This window comes from Zosterops lateralis, assembly GCF_965231275.1.
Source record: "Zosterops lateralis genome assembly, chromosome: 5".
NCBI lineage: Eukaryota > Metazoa > Chordata > Aves > Passeriformes > Zosteropidae > Zosterops > Zosterops lateralis.
Window position 1 is genome coordinate 40,348,021 of NC_139766.1, and position 16,243 is coordinate 40,364,263.

The 16,243-nt window shown below is 36.7% G+C and overlaps 1 protein-coding gene across 1 annotated transcript in view; it reads left to right on the forward strand.

Annotated features, from left to right (window-relative positions):
• MARCHF1 (membrane associated ring-CH-type finger 1) overlaps positions 1-16,243 on the forward strand; it is an 88,561-nt gene that overhangs the window by 61,284 nt on the left and 11,034 nt on the right. The window contains exon 4 of the mRNA XM_083861849.1: positions 4,930-5,110. Within this exon, the coding sequence (XP_083717975.1) occupies positions 4,930-5,110 (181 nt within the window). The remainder of the gene's footprint in view (positions 1-4,929; positions 5,111-16,243) is intronic.

The following is a 16,243-nucleotide window of genomic DNA, read 5'->3' on the forward strand; positions in this document are numbered from 1 at the left end:
GACCTGGTGTATTTTCAAAGAAGTCTATAAAAGCTTCTGTAGCTAAATCCTTGGTCTTTGTGTAATGGCCAAAAATACTTGGCAGTTTTACCAGGTACTGAGATAGGAGGCCAATTGCAAATGTAGGATCCACAGAACGTGTTCTGGTGATACAGAATTACTGCAAACACTGTTCCACCAGCACTGCTCCTAGTGACAAGGTTCTGAAGCAGGGACATCATCCTGGTTGATTCTTATTCCTTATCACTCTCCTTTGGGAGTAGTCATCCTTGGGAATCAGCTGGGTAGACTCTGTCCCAGAGGAGCACTTGCTGGCAGGGTAGCACTGCAGCACTAAATCTCACACGACTCCTGCAGAGTAAGAGTGTTTTCCACTTCACTACAGAGGCACAGAGATTATTTTCTTAATTTCTGAAGAGTCAGGTGGACTAGTGAAAGACAGGTTAGGGAAACTGCTGGGTTTCCAGTGAGGTTGGAGATTAGCAGCTATTCTCTTTAATGAGAGTAAAACTGTTAACTGCATGTCATGAAAAAGCTACAAATCCATTGAATCTGCCCATATCTCTTGCAATAAGCAGCTTAGGTGCTAACCATCTAGATTGCAATTTCAGTTGCCATGATTTTACCAGAATAAATAACTGTAGGGAAAACTTGAAATCTTTCCAAGTGATCATCTTGTTCCATACTGATTTTAGACCTTTTAAAGTGAGATTATGTTTGTCTGTATGGAAAATGGAAATGTTTGTTTGTATGGAAGAAAAAAAGTCTTAATTTGATGATAAGTGAAGGTCAGTCATCCAAGATAACTCTTGCTGTTTTTCTGAAAATCAGCCAAAATCCAATGACCTTAGGAGTGTCTGCAAGTTGTAGGCTGGTTTCATGCTTCCCTTTCTGCCTTTTATCTTTTGCAATGAACAGGACCAAGCAATTCATAGTCATGAAATTTAATATGACAGCACTGAATTCTGAAGATGCCTCACTTCTGAGTGCTTTCTTTTGCTGCATCTCATTATTTTGATCTGATAAGAAATTCCTTTTACTTATATATGTGTGGTGGCAATATGTTTTGTAAGGAACATGCAAGATCTCTGCAACAGTTTTGATATGAATTATGAAAAATCTTTCACAAATACTGATGCTTTCAGTTTTAACATTATGTATTTTTTCCTGAAAAATATTTTTTCTTAATTTGTTGCATTATATATGTGAACCTGCTGTTTAAGAACATCCTTCAAAGAATTTTTTGTACTTTTTTTTTCATCTTATATATGCACAGCATTAGCATTGATTTGTGTGTTTGGTACATCTGTTTGCTGAAAGTTGTTGAAACAATTTTGTGCTAGAAAAATATGTGCTGGGTAATTAAAATGCTGACATATAAAACAAAAACTTACGCATAGGGATGACAGCACTGCCAGAGTATTATTTCATAAGGATTCACAGTGAGTTTTATTTAAAGAAATATAGATATTCTGTGATCTCAGTGTGTAGGGATATGTTTGGAGGTCTTTTGTATGTCTGAATCAGAAGAACATCTAATGGCTCATATATCCTGTATTGTGTGGTCTACACATGATTCATAGAACAAAAGCTCCTTTGGACTCTTGTGCTCATCTTTTCCCCTGGAAAAGAAAAGTCCTGTTCATAGACAAGAATCCTTAAGGCACTAAGCTTAAAAAAAAAAAGAAAAAAAAAAAAAAAAAAAAAAAAAAAAAAAAAAAGAGATTTCTTTATAATGAAAACTGTTTATTTACTAAAGAATTAAAAAGTTGAGAAAAGCTGAGTATGTAAATTATGTAGATGTATCTGAGCAGCTAAAACTGCAGCTATTAACAGTGATCAGTGCTGTACTACAACTTGTAAATAAATCAGTATAGATTTAGCTAATTATATCTTTTTTTCTTTATCATAAAGAGTGGGTTTGGGTTTTTTTCCATTCAGTTAATTTCTAAAGTATGCAAACAAATTTTACTCTCAGGACAAGTTCAACCAGCTAAATAATCAATCTGATGCATGGAAGTTTCAAACAGTTGTGATCATTTGACAACAGGAAACTAGAATGAAAGTTCTCCACCTCTCCACTTGGTTTAGACATGGTTCAGGTATGTCTGTGCTTTGTATCCCTACCTCCATTCTGTTTGCACAACAAACTTCTCCAAACCATCATTAACAATTTACTTTCTGTAATTCGTGATAATTATGATGTACAATATAACGAACACATCAAAGCAAAGACACGCAAAATTGTGATTCACTTCTAATGGCTGAGGAAGACAGAGCAAGTTATCTGCTCCAAGGCTTTAAAAGATATTTAAGCATTTAGCCAACAGTCGGTTACTACAGGTGTTCAGCATCAAAAGATCTTTAGACTGTCACTGTGAGTTTAGGTACACAATTTTAAGCTAGTTTCTTCTGGTTAAACAAATAACAAAGAATTAAATTGCACCAAAGAGACCAAAGAGCATTCAAGCTAATGAAAGCCATGCCTTTGGTCATTTTCTCTGGACTTGAATTCCTACTGAAGTTTGTTTTAATTCTCATTACATATTTCATGGTTATAAAGCTAGAAGAGCCCATATTTAGTTTGAGTTTATTAATACTGTAAGTTTTTAGTGCCACCCTGTTGTTTATACAATTGGCTTGTGACTTATGTTCAATGAAAGCCCAAACAGAATGTATAACGCATATAGAGTTTTTCTGTAGAAGTGTTTCTAGGAAGGATTATCTCTATTCATTTCAAATTTGCAGTGTCACTTTGTTTGAAGATCCCAGTGGAATTTTAGGCTTGCATTTTAGCTCTGAAAACAATTTTAAACAATCTTGGCAGTAGTAGAAAAAAAGGCTATTGGGTACATAGCTTAGTTGTCTAATTTCTAAATAGTTTAAATGCTAAGGCTGTAAAATAAATTATGTATGGCTTGAATTTAAATGAATAAAGAATGCTGTTCTTCCTTTGGGGAATAGCTTTAATTTAAAAAGAAAATTATGTTTTTTATGTAACTCTCAGTTGGGAATGCATTTGTTAGAAAAATAAGTGTTTTGAAAATATAGTTCTGTTTAAGCTTGAGGCTCAGTAAGAAATCACCATATAGGCAATTCCTATCTAAGAACTAAGCTACTGATGAACCTAACACAGCTGGATTAGTAAAGACAAGAGTGTAAATTGAGTTCCTGTAAAATGTGTCTCAAAAAGTGAACATGTGCAAGAAGGAAGTTGTTGGTAATTTGTTCTCCTCTTCACTGCTGTGGGACATGAAACTCTGTGCAAGCACCACTGCAGAAATTGAAACCTGGCTTTTGTAGACCGGGTATTCAGAGCTTCATTTATCAGTTGGATTTTTTTTTTTTTTGGTCTCTTTAATTCTGTATGTCCAGCAAAGCAGCTTTGTCCTGCTTTCCCGTTATTGTAGATTGATTTTTCTCATGGCTCTGGGTTACACTGTGGAAGAATAGTGGAACTGCCAGTTTTGATCTGTAGATCTTTCATGTAGACATTGGAATTTCCTCCTCCCCTGCTTATTGACTTGGCAGCCTCACAGCTGTGCAGTAACCCGTCTTTCCTGGGATGTCTTTGTCAGGTTGCCTCCTGACATACATCAGGAGCTCCTGCTCTAGAAAGGTCATCCACTTTTACAGTAGGAAGACAGCCTCATCTTGAAGCTCTCCTACCCCAGAGGTAGTGTAGTCACAGTTTTCACTGTAAAAGGGTGAGTTATTCCTCAGATGTGTCCAGACACTTCTGGATCTGTGCTGTCTGAGAGTGCCATTGCTAAGTACTAAGTTTCTAAGGCCCAAGTTTTTTTTGTGTGACAACAGGATCTGTGCTGTTATTGCTTCTTCTTTATTTTGAAATACAATTTCTCAGGCTTCAGCTTTTTTTTTTTTTTTTTTTTTTTTTTTTTTTTTTTTTTTTACCTCCTCTTGCATGCCAACTTGACACTTCAGACACACATTAGACCTTGGGTGCTTTATTTTGTTTTTCTAGGTTGGGGGTGGGAGGGAATTACTCTTCATTGAGGTGAACCTCCTTAACTGCAGGCGTTTGGTACAGCCTTTTGCTCTCTGTAGAGCTTTCTCTGCCTTCAAAGAGATGCTTTCCAATAAATCTGACGTTGTTTTTGATGGATGTATGTTTTTCTGATGTGATCAGGAGACTGTTTGGAAGAGGGGAAAATCAGCAGGACACTTGGACATATGTCACAGAATAAGCCCTTTAGATGATGATGTTAGAACAGTGATGACTATATGCAAAACCACAACATGAAAAGCTCTGTATCCCATCATAAAGTAAAACAGTTCTGGGACCAACCTCTGTCTTAGGGTCTGCTTACTGAGTACTTTTCATTTTCCCAGATAATGCAGCTTTCTGCTTAAAAGGGACAGTGAGGAATAAAAAAAAAAAATGACCATAACTTTCCAATATCTGCCTCCTCAAAAGTGTGCATGTGTACACACTGTGCCACATGCATCACTCCAGAGTACTCAGAACTGCTCTCTGATTCTTTTAACTGTGTAACTCCAAAGAGATATCCTAGGAACCTTCTGTACTTCACATGCTGGATATTTTTAGCTTGGGTTAGATTTCTGTACCTTTGAGGGTTTTATTGGCATTGCTTACAAACCAAGAACTATTCTGCTCTGGTATTTATCTTAAAGGTTCTGCCATGCATAAAAGGGAAAAACTGTTATTTCTGTTGATTCACCTTCAGACCACATAGCATATTCCAAGAGAAATAACTAAGTGAAGAGAAATTGCTAAATAGCAGAAAGGAACAAGGAGTATGTTCCCTGGCCTCCATCTGAAAGGTCATATACCTGGCATCTTTTGAATGTCAAGCCTGGAGATGAGAAAGCAGTGTAAATAAGGCAGTGCCTTTGCATTGCTGGTTGGCAGGTTGCCTCACTCGCTTTTGCTGTCCTTCCTGTCAGGATCTGTCACTGTGAGGGAGATGATGAGAGCCCCCTCATCACGCCGTGTCGCTGCACGGGGACGCTGCGCTTTGTCCACCAGGCCTGCCTGCACCAGTGGATCAAGAGCTCGGACACGCGCTGCTGCGAGCTCTGCAAGTACGACTTCATCATGGAGACCAAGCTCAAGCCTCTCCGCAAGGTAGGGTGCCTTGGAGTCTCATTGTCCTCCAGTGCCAGAGCTCCAGAATGGCTGTGGAAATTGCAGGCACAGTTAAAGAAACATCTGTCCAGAATGGCTTTGTATTTGCTGTTGTTAATCAGTCACGGTGATTTAATTCTTGCATTTAAGTTGGTTAATTTTCGGCAGCAGAGAATTTGACTAAAGACTCTCTTTCATCACATATATAATATAAATGCAAAGATAATAGTCTTTTGGTTTAGACTTTTTATCTTCAGCTTTTTGTTATGGGTTCATCTGCCTATTTTTAAGCCAAAAAGAAATCTTTTCATGTTTTGCTCCTGAGTAACACAGTCCAGTTCACCCAGCAATTTTTACATGGAGCCCATAACTTTTGGTTGAGAATGATGCTTATGTCCATGTGGAGACAGCAGTTATGAAGTAACACAGTCAATTTAGCTGCATCTGTTGTAGCTGTGACACTCATGGGCAAATTAATCACTTCTACTTTAAAATTAGTTAATGGAATTTAAAAGACAGGGTGACTTTGCATCCTGAATGTCAAATGTATGTTATCTGCACTCATCTGTTTTCTAAGATAAATCACTATAATGCTACACAGACAGTCCGTATTGGAAAGGTGAAGAGTTTATTAAACGTATATGGGCTCTGTTTTCTTTGGAGTGGATAATTTCTCTTCGAATTTTTATTTTAAAATGCTGTCATCATTCTGGAGTTTTGTTGAAGCTTTGAAGTTTGAGTCAGTCTGGAACTGGGCAAATCCTATATAGTAGTGTTTTAATGGCAAAAGACATTTTGTTTTTGTTGGCCTTATACAGGTAGCAGTAGTTCATAGAAAGGAGAATCAATGGAATTGCTTCACACTTCCCATTCAGAGGAATTTCTAATAAGTCCATGGTGATAAACCACTTCTGAAGAGAGAACTTGGGCTAATTTGGCAAGCAAAGCTTGTAGTAGTGAAAGATTAAGTTCTCAAATGCCAGGTAGATCTGGCCATGCAGGCTAGAAATTGAAACAGATGCAAATAGAAAAAAAAAATGGCTAAGAACTTAATTATATTTAAGTTTTAGTAATTGCAGATAAATTTTAACTAATGTGACAGGATGAGATAATTGTATAAAAACCCCTGCCTATCTTAGGGGGAATTTTTCAGCTTATATGTTTCTATTTTCAAACCAAATTGCTTTAACATATAACATCTAAGAAGTATCTCACAACAGTTACTTTTTTCAAGAGAATACACAGATATCAGTATTTTTAACAAAAGCCTTTTCCCAGTTTTGTCAGCTAATATAGCATCTTTTATAAAAGGGAAACAAAACTTATAGCAACCAAGGAGAAAAGGAATGAAAAATGTAAATAACTTGATATCAAAAACAGGCACTTTTAACTCTCTGTGTGGTCAGTGCCACATCTCTTCCCCCTTTTAGAGTGGTAATGTAAGAGTCCTCCAAGTCTGCAATTTCTTAATTGAATGATTACCACCTTACTCAGCCTATCATTGGTTCCCAGGTACGGTTTAGATTTTGGACACAGAAAGGATTCACCTCTTCTTTCAGGCAGGATATTTTTGTTGGTGCTCAAAGCACCACTCAAAAGTAGTTTATCTGCCTGGCAGTCTACGCTGGCAACATTCTTCCCTATGATTCTAATGCTAACAAATATTTGTTTGTGTAGAATGGACCCAACATCTAACTTCAAATCCTTTCTGATAAGTCACACTCATTTCAGAAACCAAAGCTTCCAAAGATTTCAAAGTTAAAATTAGTTGTCCTTTGGCATTTATAGCATTCAACTGTGACACCCTTCACATGTTCCATTTAATTAAATGTGATCCTTACTAAGTGTGAGCACTATCATCACCTTTGTTCACAAATTTATGAAACACTAAACAGTTTATAAAAAGCTCTTTTGCAAACCAAGTCTTTTGACAGCTGTAGCAAAACCAAGGTAAGAGAGGAAAGAGTGATCATGAGACTTCCCATATGAGTACATCCTTTACAAAAATCACTGAAGTTGTTTTGGTTTTTTGTTTGTTTTTTGTTTGTTTGGGGTTTTTATTGGTGGTTTTGGGGGTTTTGTGTTTGTTTGTTTGTTTGTTTGTTTGGGAGGTTTTTTGTTGGGTTTTTTGTGGGGTTTGTGGGTTTTTTTGTCCAAACTTATATATTTTGCAAAAATGGAAAGTCACAATGAAACTGTCAAATTTCTTGACAGCTTTTATGAAGCCCAGAATCTCAGTTTTGGGGCATTCATTGGGAATCTGTTTTCAAAAGACTGGCCCAAAGGGTGGTTACCAGAGAACAAAGTACTGTGGGACAGGCAGCTCCTCACCCCAAAGCTCTCTGTAATCCTGTCTCCTTGATGCAGGATTGGAAAAACACTCCTGACTCTGGGATTTCCAGACCTTGAAAACTTTGCGTTTTGCTAAAGCTTGGTTCCGTATTAGACATCAAGAGCCTTCAGTCCCCAGCACTGTCTGGCCTTTCAGCAGTGATTCAAAATTTCCAAACTTCTGAAATTCTCTTGGCATGATAGCAGAGACATTATGAGCAGTTATATCTGAAAAAAATGCAATTCATGTCAGCTTTGTTGGATGCCAACTGTATCAGCAAATTGACCCAAAAGAAGTTACTAATTTTGCTAGTAAGCTTTGAGGAATTCTGAAAATAGACTTCTTCCCATGCTTCCTATACAGAAGACCACATATTTTGTTTCAAGAAAGGAGTACCTATTTAATTCCATGAGAAGCTAATTTATTAAAAAAAAAAAAAAAAGGAAAATATTTCCCCTAAAGTGAAAGTTTCACTCCAGCTCTAGATGATGCAATTTCCATTGGACCTGGCTTTGAAGTGACATTCTACAAGTGGAAGGCTCACATCTCACAACTAGTTCTGATTTTTTGATTCTTAATCTCTCTCATCAGTCGATATATGAGATTCTAAAGTCTAGTCCCTGACTGTGCATTGTTTCATTATGGTGAATTTTATCATAATGTATTTGTAAATTCCTACTGCTGGTCTCCTGAAAGGAAAAAAATTACAGACTACCAAACTTATTTATGGAATCTATAGTTTTGCATTTTTGCAGGATCGCAAAAGCATGCATTAAATAAAAAACAAACTATTTAATTCAATAATGAATTGCCACCTTTATTTATGCCTCAGCCATTCATGCACCCTTAATGTTTCATAACAGATTTTTTAATCAAAGTCTAAGGTTTTATAGCACAATAATTTTGGAATATCATGCCGGATTTATTAGCACTCATAAGTGACAATGTAGAATATATTAAGTTAACATAAATTAAGATAATCATTATTAAAGCAATAGGTTTGTGCCAATGTGCAACAGTTATTAAATTAGAGAATCCTTGAAAGCACAAGACATCAAATAAAACTCAGTTTAATCATTTTAGTGAGTCTTTTTGTCAAGGTAATGCTTTTAAGCATTGGTCAACAGACATTGCAAGTATATCATGTATTTGGACAGGTCTAATTACTCAGCTCAAGATAATTATAGAGATTAAATATTAAGCATTGCCTAATGTTTCTGATTTATTTCTCGTGGTGTCTGTTACATCTGTCGGTCATTATAAATAATATGGTTGCATTTGTAGCTTTGCCTCTCAGCATCTGCAATCCATGATGCAGAATTTAAAAGGTGACTTTATCACAGAAGGAATTAGAAAGTGGTAAGAAGCTTGTGTTAGTTCCTTATTGAGCTCTCTCAGGTAGGAGCTTAAACCTGAGAAAAACATTTCTTCTTTAGGAAAGATGCAATCCTAGATATTAACAGTTGCATTTCATATCTCTTGAATTTGATGCTTGAAGACTAGTAGAAACAGGAATTGAACAAAAATATAGTGAGTATGAAATGGATTAAAGTGTCAAATTAAAAGGAGCTTTAAACACAAAAATGTCTTTAAATGGAGATTCTCAACGGTGTCTTGCTATACTTCAAAATGCTTTTCATATTTAAATTTTGCTGTCTGTTTAAGATGTGTAGTATCTGATGAGATGTCTTACTTTGATGCATCATCCCAACAGATCATTGTGTGGTGTCAGAGTTTTCTTTCCCAACTCTCTTTTTTAAATGATTTTCAAATAAATTCTTATTTATGTGAGGCATAAGCAATATTGTGCATTGTTACCATGTGATTGCTCTTGGTCATTAAGGAAAAGCAAGTCAATTTTTTTGTTTACAGGAGCATTATGTACCAGTTGAGGTCAATTTTCTTTCTGATAGAAGGGGTATCTGAATTTATGCCTTTTAAAAATAGAGGACTGAGAATGTTCTTTTAGTACAGAGCGATGTGTTTCTATAAAATTAAACAGAAGCAAAGCAAATGCTGATAATGAAATAAACTTGATCTTATTTCTTTTGAATGTGTACATATATCTTCTAGGTGTTTACCACTCTTGAATTCTGTATTTGTTTATATGCTGATATAAAAAAAAATCTCATAGCATACCTGAAACATTCAGTGATGGCAAAATATGTTAAGGGTGTTTTTTCCTTTTGATTCAATGGTAGCTTGGTAATTCATGTTTGCATTTCGTTTTTAAGGGTATGGTAATCACTGCCAAAAGTCATAGAACCTGCAGAGAAATTTCTGTGGTATGAAATCAAACATGCTCACCATTAGAAACTACTTTTGCCAGAATAAATTCTCAGATCCAGACATGACTAGAAGAGTCTCACAGGAGAAAACCCCAAACTTTTGAGTAGTCATTACCATATTGCTTGTTGTTCAGTTCTTACTGCCCTGTGCTGTGAGGTATGAACCACCTGGCCTTGTTGTCAGTTTTCTAATAATGCTCATGATAAGAAGTAGTATCAAATATTGCATAGGACTTGCTGTGGGACTAGTTCCCTTTTGATCCAATTTGATGAATATTTTGCAGTCTGCAACATAGAAGGAGCTCTTGCATTTTTGTTTGATTTCTGGTGCAGCTACACAGTGTCGTCAAGGCAACCTCCTCCAATGTTATCTTTCTTCCAGTAAACTGTCTCAAAACATCAGTAGCCTCAAATAATTGCCTTCAATATGTGGGGTCAGACACTTCACCAGTATGCACAAAGGCACAAAGCTATTACTTTCTCGTTGGCTATCATGTCATTATAGCAAATAACTTCGGGCTCAAGGGACAATGTGTATATTAAAGCTTGTAAAGTAAAAATGACTCTTTGGCATTTATATCCTATTGTGATGCCTCAGGGATGCAGGGGACTACTTTTTTCAGACAGTTGTATTCTTAATTTCTGGGGATAATAGAGCATTACTGCTAATTTATCTGTATATAGACAGCATACTGTAGTTCACAGAATAATGCTGTCTTGCATTTTCTGCCACCAGAACAATACTAGAACTTAGCTCTCTTATGGTGGTGGAATTTCGGCTAGCTTGCCATCTCCATATGCCTTTCTCTTCTGTTCAAAACACAGCTCTATTCACACAAGCTGTTCCAGTTCCCATGGACTTCTGACAAAAGATTCTTGTGCCTCTTACCTTGAAACCATCATAACATACCCTTAGACTTGCTAAAAACCATCTTATTGTGATACTTCGCTGGGACACCCCCATGTGCAGCACCCGTCCTGGAGGCAGGGGAAGATGTGTGTTGGGTCATTGCTTTGAACTTTTGTTCTTTTAAGAAGCAAATGAAAAACATTATACCAGAAAATTAAATGAAAACTGTGTCCTCTTCTAATTAAATGCTAGTAACTAGATTTGCTACTTCTGCTGCTCAGCAGCGTTTACAAAAGCAAAGGGAATTTGGGAGATTGTTCAGCTCTGGGTATTAGTAGTGTTATCCACTATTGCACAGACCATGAACATGAGCTCTGGGAAGTACAAATCTTCCGTGCTTTCTGAGGCTGAAATAGTTTGATCTGAGCTGTTTAACAGATGCAACTTGCATCAAAAGATTCAATTCCCATTTTAGTTAGAGAGCCCTACTCCAGCCTGCAGTTCATAAGTCTCTCTCTTATTTTTTAAGAGATTGGGGTCTCCTCTTCATTTTTTTATTTCAGCCTTTTCAGTGTTTTGTTTTACAGCTTGACCTCATCAATACTTATAACCAAGGAAGGACTAGGAAGCTGAAGCATTGAAAATAATTAAGAGAATCTCTGGCTTTATAAATAAAGAAAGTGTAAATGGAATGCTGACACAAAATGTATAGCTAGAAATATGAAATTAAAAGAGCATAATCAACCCAAGCATTGACCTAAATCAGTCATTGTTGTTCATGGAGTTTTAAAAAAATGCTGGTTTTACCATTTAATTTTGAAGTTAGGAACTTTACCAGCTCCCGTGGGAGAGGGCTGCAATTCATGATCTGCTTAATGTAGGTAATTATGTGTCACATAATTAACACGTACAATTTTACAGTTGTTATTTGCCTCAAATTTATTTTGCCTGGGACCTATTGATGTGAGAATGTTCTGTTCACAGGCTGATGTTTCCTTGTTGGTGGAATGCATGCTTAAAATGGCTTTTCTTTAACACAGTGATGTACTTTTGAACACAGAAATTCCAGTAATGGATCTAAATTATGACCAAATGAGGTAATTTTTACTTTACTCAGGTTTGGTGGGTTTTGCTATTTTAATTTTATTCCTGTAGCATTTTATTAAAATTATTGGGAAAAAATTAATTTTTTTTCCCCCCAGAATTAGTATCTTCCCTCAGCTCTTTACTAGAGCACTAGGCTGTAGTTTTATTTTGTTTACTATAGCTTTCCTCAGCACAAATTTCCTCTATTTTATTTTTATTTAGTTGGATCAAAAGAATCTCTCTTGTGGGAAAACTAAAAGACAGAGAAGGCAACTGTAGCTGTTCATTGGAAAGTCAATATTCTTCCTAAAGCCATATTTATCGATAATTAAAAGCATCAGCTTCTTTTTTAAACCTTTGTTACGTGGCAATTCAGATGTGTCTAGATACTGTTTATATAGCTGCAAAAAAAGGATATGTCTAGGTATGTTTTAACAACAGTATATTTAAAAATACCAGGGTTTTGGCAAACAAACACATTTAAAGCAAACCATCTTTGTAACAATTTGAACTGATTCTCAGCAGGCTGGACAATTTTAAAATAGAAGAAATTAAGCTGTGATGAATACTGGAGGGAAGGTGATTGAAGTAAAGACTAACAAAACTGTGATCATATTCTACAACTTGTTTTAGGTGCCTAAGGCAACAGATCTTCAGAGAAATTTCCTTCAAGAGGACATGACTGAAGAACTAAAAGAAGGGGGAAGTGTACAAAACTACATAATATGATGTTGGTCTCCAGCATGTTACTATATCAGTTTTTCTAATTTCCCTCCTTTTCCAATTTCTACCATGGTATTGGGGCCTTCTGTCCACGTCCATCCCACTATAAGCACTCAGATGTGCAAAGGGAACCCATCCTACTTGGTTTCAAAGACAGAGACTCAGGCACAGACTGTTGGAAGATGGTTTGTCGTGGCTTCTCTAGTGGAAAAAGGACTTGTGGTTGCTTTGACCCCAGCAGAATTCATCTCAAATCCCCCACTGAGCCTATGTCATGGCTGCTTTTCTGTTGCCTATAGAATACATACCACAAAATGCAGCAGCCCTACCTGCTTTGGTTAGAAAGGGAAATCTCAGTATAACTGGTCTTGCAGCAAAAACACGTTCTGTGGTATGGCAGTTTGAATGACTGATTTTTTTAAATGGTTTTCTTTGTGGGTTTTTATGTCTAAGTTGTTGTCTGAGAACTGGACTGTAATTTAAAGGTATTTGCTACTTAGTGACTGGAGCAAGTGGCATGCCTTCAATTAGATATGCTGCTCTTTTGGAAATACAGAGTAGACCGGCAGGGGTTGACAACTGCAAAGAGAACAAAAGTGACAAACTAGATTCTTTTGATAGAATGATCACAGAAATACTGTAGGGAGAGCAAACAACAGTAGCATCTGTTTCTGTTCTTGACTAACTGTGATAAAAGTTAATGGAAACATAGATTCTAACCCTTTTATCCCTGTTTCTTTATGGGTTACCAACATGCAGCTTTTAAAAAATTATTATTTTATTTTTGAGTAATAAAGGCATGTGCCCAGGTACCTGAAGTAAATATTTTCTAGAATTCTAGATGTGTGCCTTTTGTTCTTAGTACCACATATTCCCCATAGTTTTACATTATGGTGGTAGTTCACTGCTGATCAATGGTTTAATGTTTTACCTGCAGTTTCTCTGTCAGGATTATTTTTTTAGATAAGGTAGCTGAAGTGTACTGTGCTTGGAGATAATGATCTTTTCCTTAAAGGTCTTAGAAGGCAAGAAAAGAAAAAGTAATTGTGAAAGAGGTGTTCATGATAGCACTGAAGGCTCTATTGAACAAAAGATTGGTTAATGTCTTTTCAGTGTTTGAAGAAGATACTTGAAAAGTAAACACTTTGTTGAGTATTTCTGCATTCTATATATTGATGAAAAGCAATTTCTAGCAGATGGTAGCTAGAAAGAAGCTCCCAATATGGAGAGATTATGCTGTAATTACTTGCCACTAGGTTTCTTGCACGTCTCTCCAAAGCAGCTGGTGTTGGCCTTTGATTGAGACAGAGCATTGAACGAGAGGGACACGAGTTCCTGTATTTCCAAAGCACGGCGTGGGGGGAGAGGGGGGGTGTGGTGGTGGTGGTGATTTTTGGTGGTTGTGGGTTGGGTTTGGGTTTTCTTGAGGGGGGCGTTTGTGTTTGTTGTTTTTCTGGTTGGTTTTTTTTTTTTTTTTTTTTTTTTTTTTTTTTTTTTTTTTTTTGGGTTTTTTTTTTGTTTTTGTTTTTTTTGGGGTTTTTTTTTGTTTTTGTTTTTTTGTTTTGTTTTGTTTTGTTTTGTTTTTTTGTTTGTTTGTTTGGTTGGTTGGTTTTGGGGTTTTTTTTGTTAGTCTGTGTTGGGATGATTAGGATGCAGGTACTGAAGTTCTTTTAGTTGGTAAATGAACAAGTATTCTCAATACCACTTTCATATTGCAAAAACAGCTACTTCATTTTAGAAATTATATTCTTGAATTGCTTAATTTTTACACTTCTTAGTTTTTACATTTCTGTTTTACATTTTTGAAGGGTTTGCTAATTGATGTCATACACAGCTAAAAATTGCGTAAGCTTGTGAAGAGTGCATACTGATTATATCAATTGAGTCCACCTGTTTTGATTATCCCTTAAAAAAGAAATAACATGCCATCTTGGTTATGATAAAACTGAATTTTTAATTCTTTGCAGATGATAATCTTAAGGTGTTTACCAAAGTGAGGTTTTTTCATTATGTATTTCTTTTATTGCTCTAAGTATGCAAATCACACGAAAAGTGAATTAAAGTGTTTGTCTTTAGAAATGCACACATTTCTGGTTCCCTTTAAAAATTTTAATGAGTGTTTTAAATACAGCACAGACATTCTTTTGAATTCCAGCCAGGTTTGTTTAGTATCTCCTAGGGACAGAAATAGATTTTGAGCAAACTTCAGACAGGTTTACCTGACAAAGATCTGTACTAGAACATCTAATGAGATAACTAGATTGAGGTAAGGTTCTGCATAGATAAGGCCATATGATCCAACAGGTGACAAAGGATTTTAAAAATTTATTTTATTTCCCTGTTCAGCAATTAACATAGCAGGGGACTAATTATTGCCTTTTATTCTTGATCCTTACAAGAGTTTCTTCTCTGGGATACATCTTTTGAAAAAAGGCAATGACAAATAAGTTTTCTGTATTTTCTGTGAACCTGCTCAGTTCTTCCTTTTCTCTGGATGTGTTTGGGGAAAAGAACACAGTGTTGATGTTTCCATGGCCCCAACCCTTCTCTTGTCAGCCATCAGACCTGGCTCATTCCGTTGGGCTGCCTGAGGGGCACTTCTTAAATTGGAGCAGGATGGGGAACACATGCCTTGTCCTTTAAGACACAGTCCCCATGGTTCAGGCTGTAATCACGTTATTTAGATGGCACAGAGAGGCCTAGAATGCTTTTACTCAAATAACAACGTTTGAAGTCTCATCTCTTATGAACACTTCAAATTTCTGCAAGGCTATTTTATTCTCCCAACATGAATGGAGCCCTGTTGTCCTTTATTACTATTATTTCTTCCTCTTCCACCCACTGCACAAATTCCATTCTGCAAACTACCACGGCAGCTGCTTTCCTCCAGCTGGTAGGTTGATAGCAGTGAACAGCTCACTGTGGAGCCTGAGCCAATTAGTACTGCAACAAGTGACCAGAAAACCCTCCCTAATATAAATAACTCTGAGCTACATGTTCAGACTGTTGACATATCTTTACTGCTCAGCTCACTTTACCACCAGTTCTTTCTCAAAAGTGCTGGCTAAATCCTTTGGGTTGAGTTTCAGATAAAAAAGATCTTTTTCTGTGTGTTTTTAGTCTCTGTGCAGAGTTCAGTTTCTACAACAGCCTCTAGTAAGTAATTTTAGCCTTTATTTTGCAGACATAATTACTTTAAGGAAAAGGTTGGCTGTAAGTATTTCTTCAGACTGTAGAAAGAATTCAGAAAATACTGCATCATGATTTAGCTCTAGGCGAGAGCAGAAATTCTTCCAGCGGTGCATGTTGTTTACATTATATACATAGTAATTTTTTTTGCTAAATGATGGATAGGGAGAAAAATGTCACAAAAGATATTTAATGTTAGCAATGTCCCACCCATACCAGATTCCCCTGTCAGACCTCCTTACATGCAGTTTTTAAAACAGGGTTCCTGAAAATACCTAGGAGTTAAAAAGTCCAAGCATTCACATGTTGCAAAGCAGCCCATTAACTTCACCTTCAATATTTGGCATCCTCTGCAGTGCTGAGCCCTGCAGGAGAGAGGCCTTCAGCTGTAGAGATGTGGATCTGCAAACCTGCAGTAGAACTGCAGTTGCCTCAGGACATCTCTGTAGACAAAAATGTGTAACCGGTGTGACAGAACATCACCATGGACAAGAGGCAACAGGTGGACACAAAGTGGTGGATGGGAGCAGGCAGGCAGCAAATGTACAATGCGAAGGTGGGGAAAAGTAACACAAGCAGCAGAGTTTGCTAGGTGCCATTGTGAGGTGTGGAGACAGCTTTTGTGTGAGCAGTGTGAAGCTTTCAGTTCTGCACTGGGCCATCAT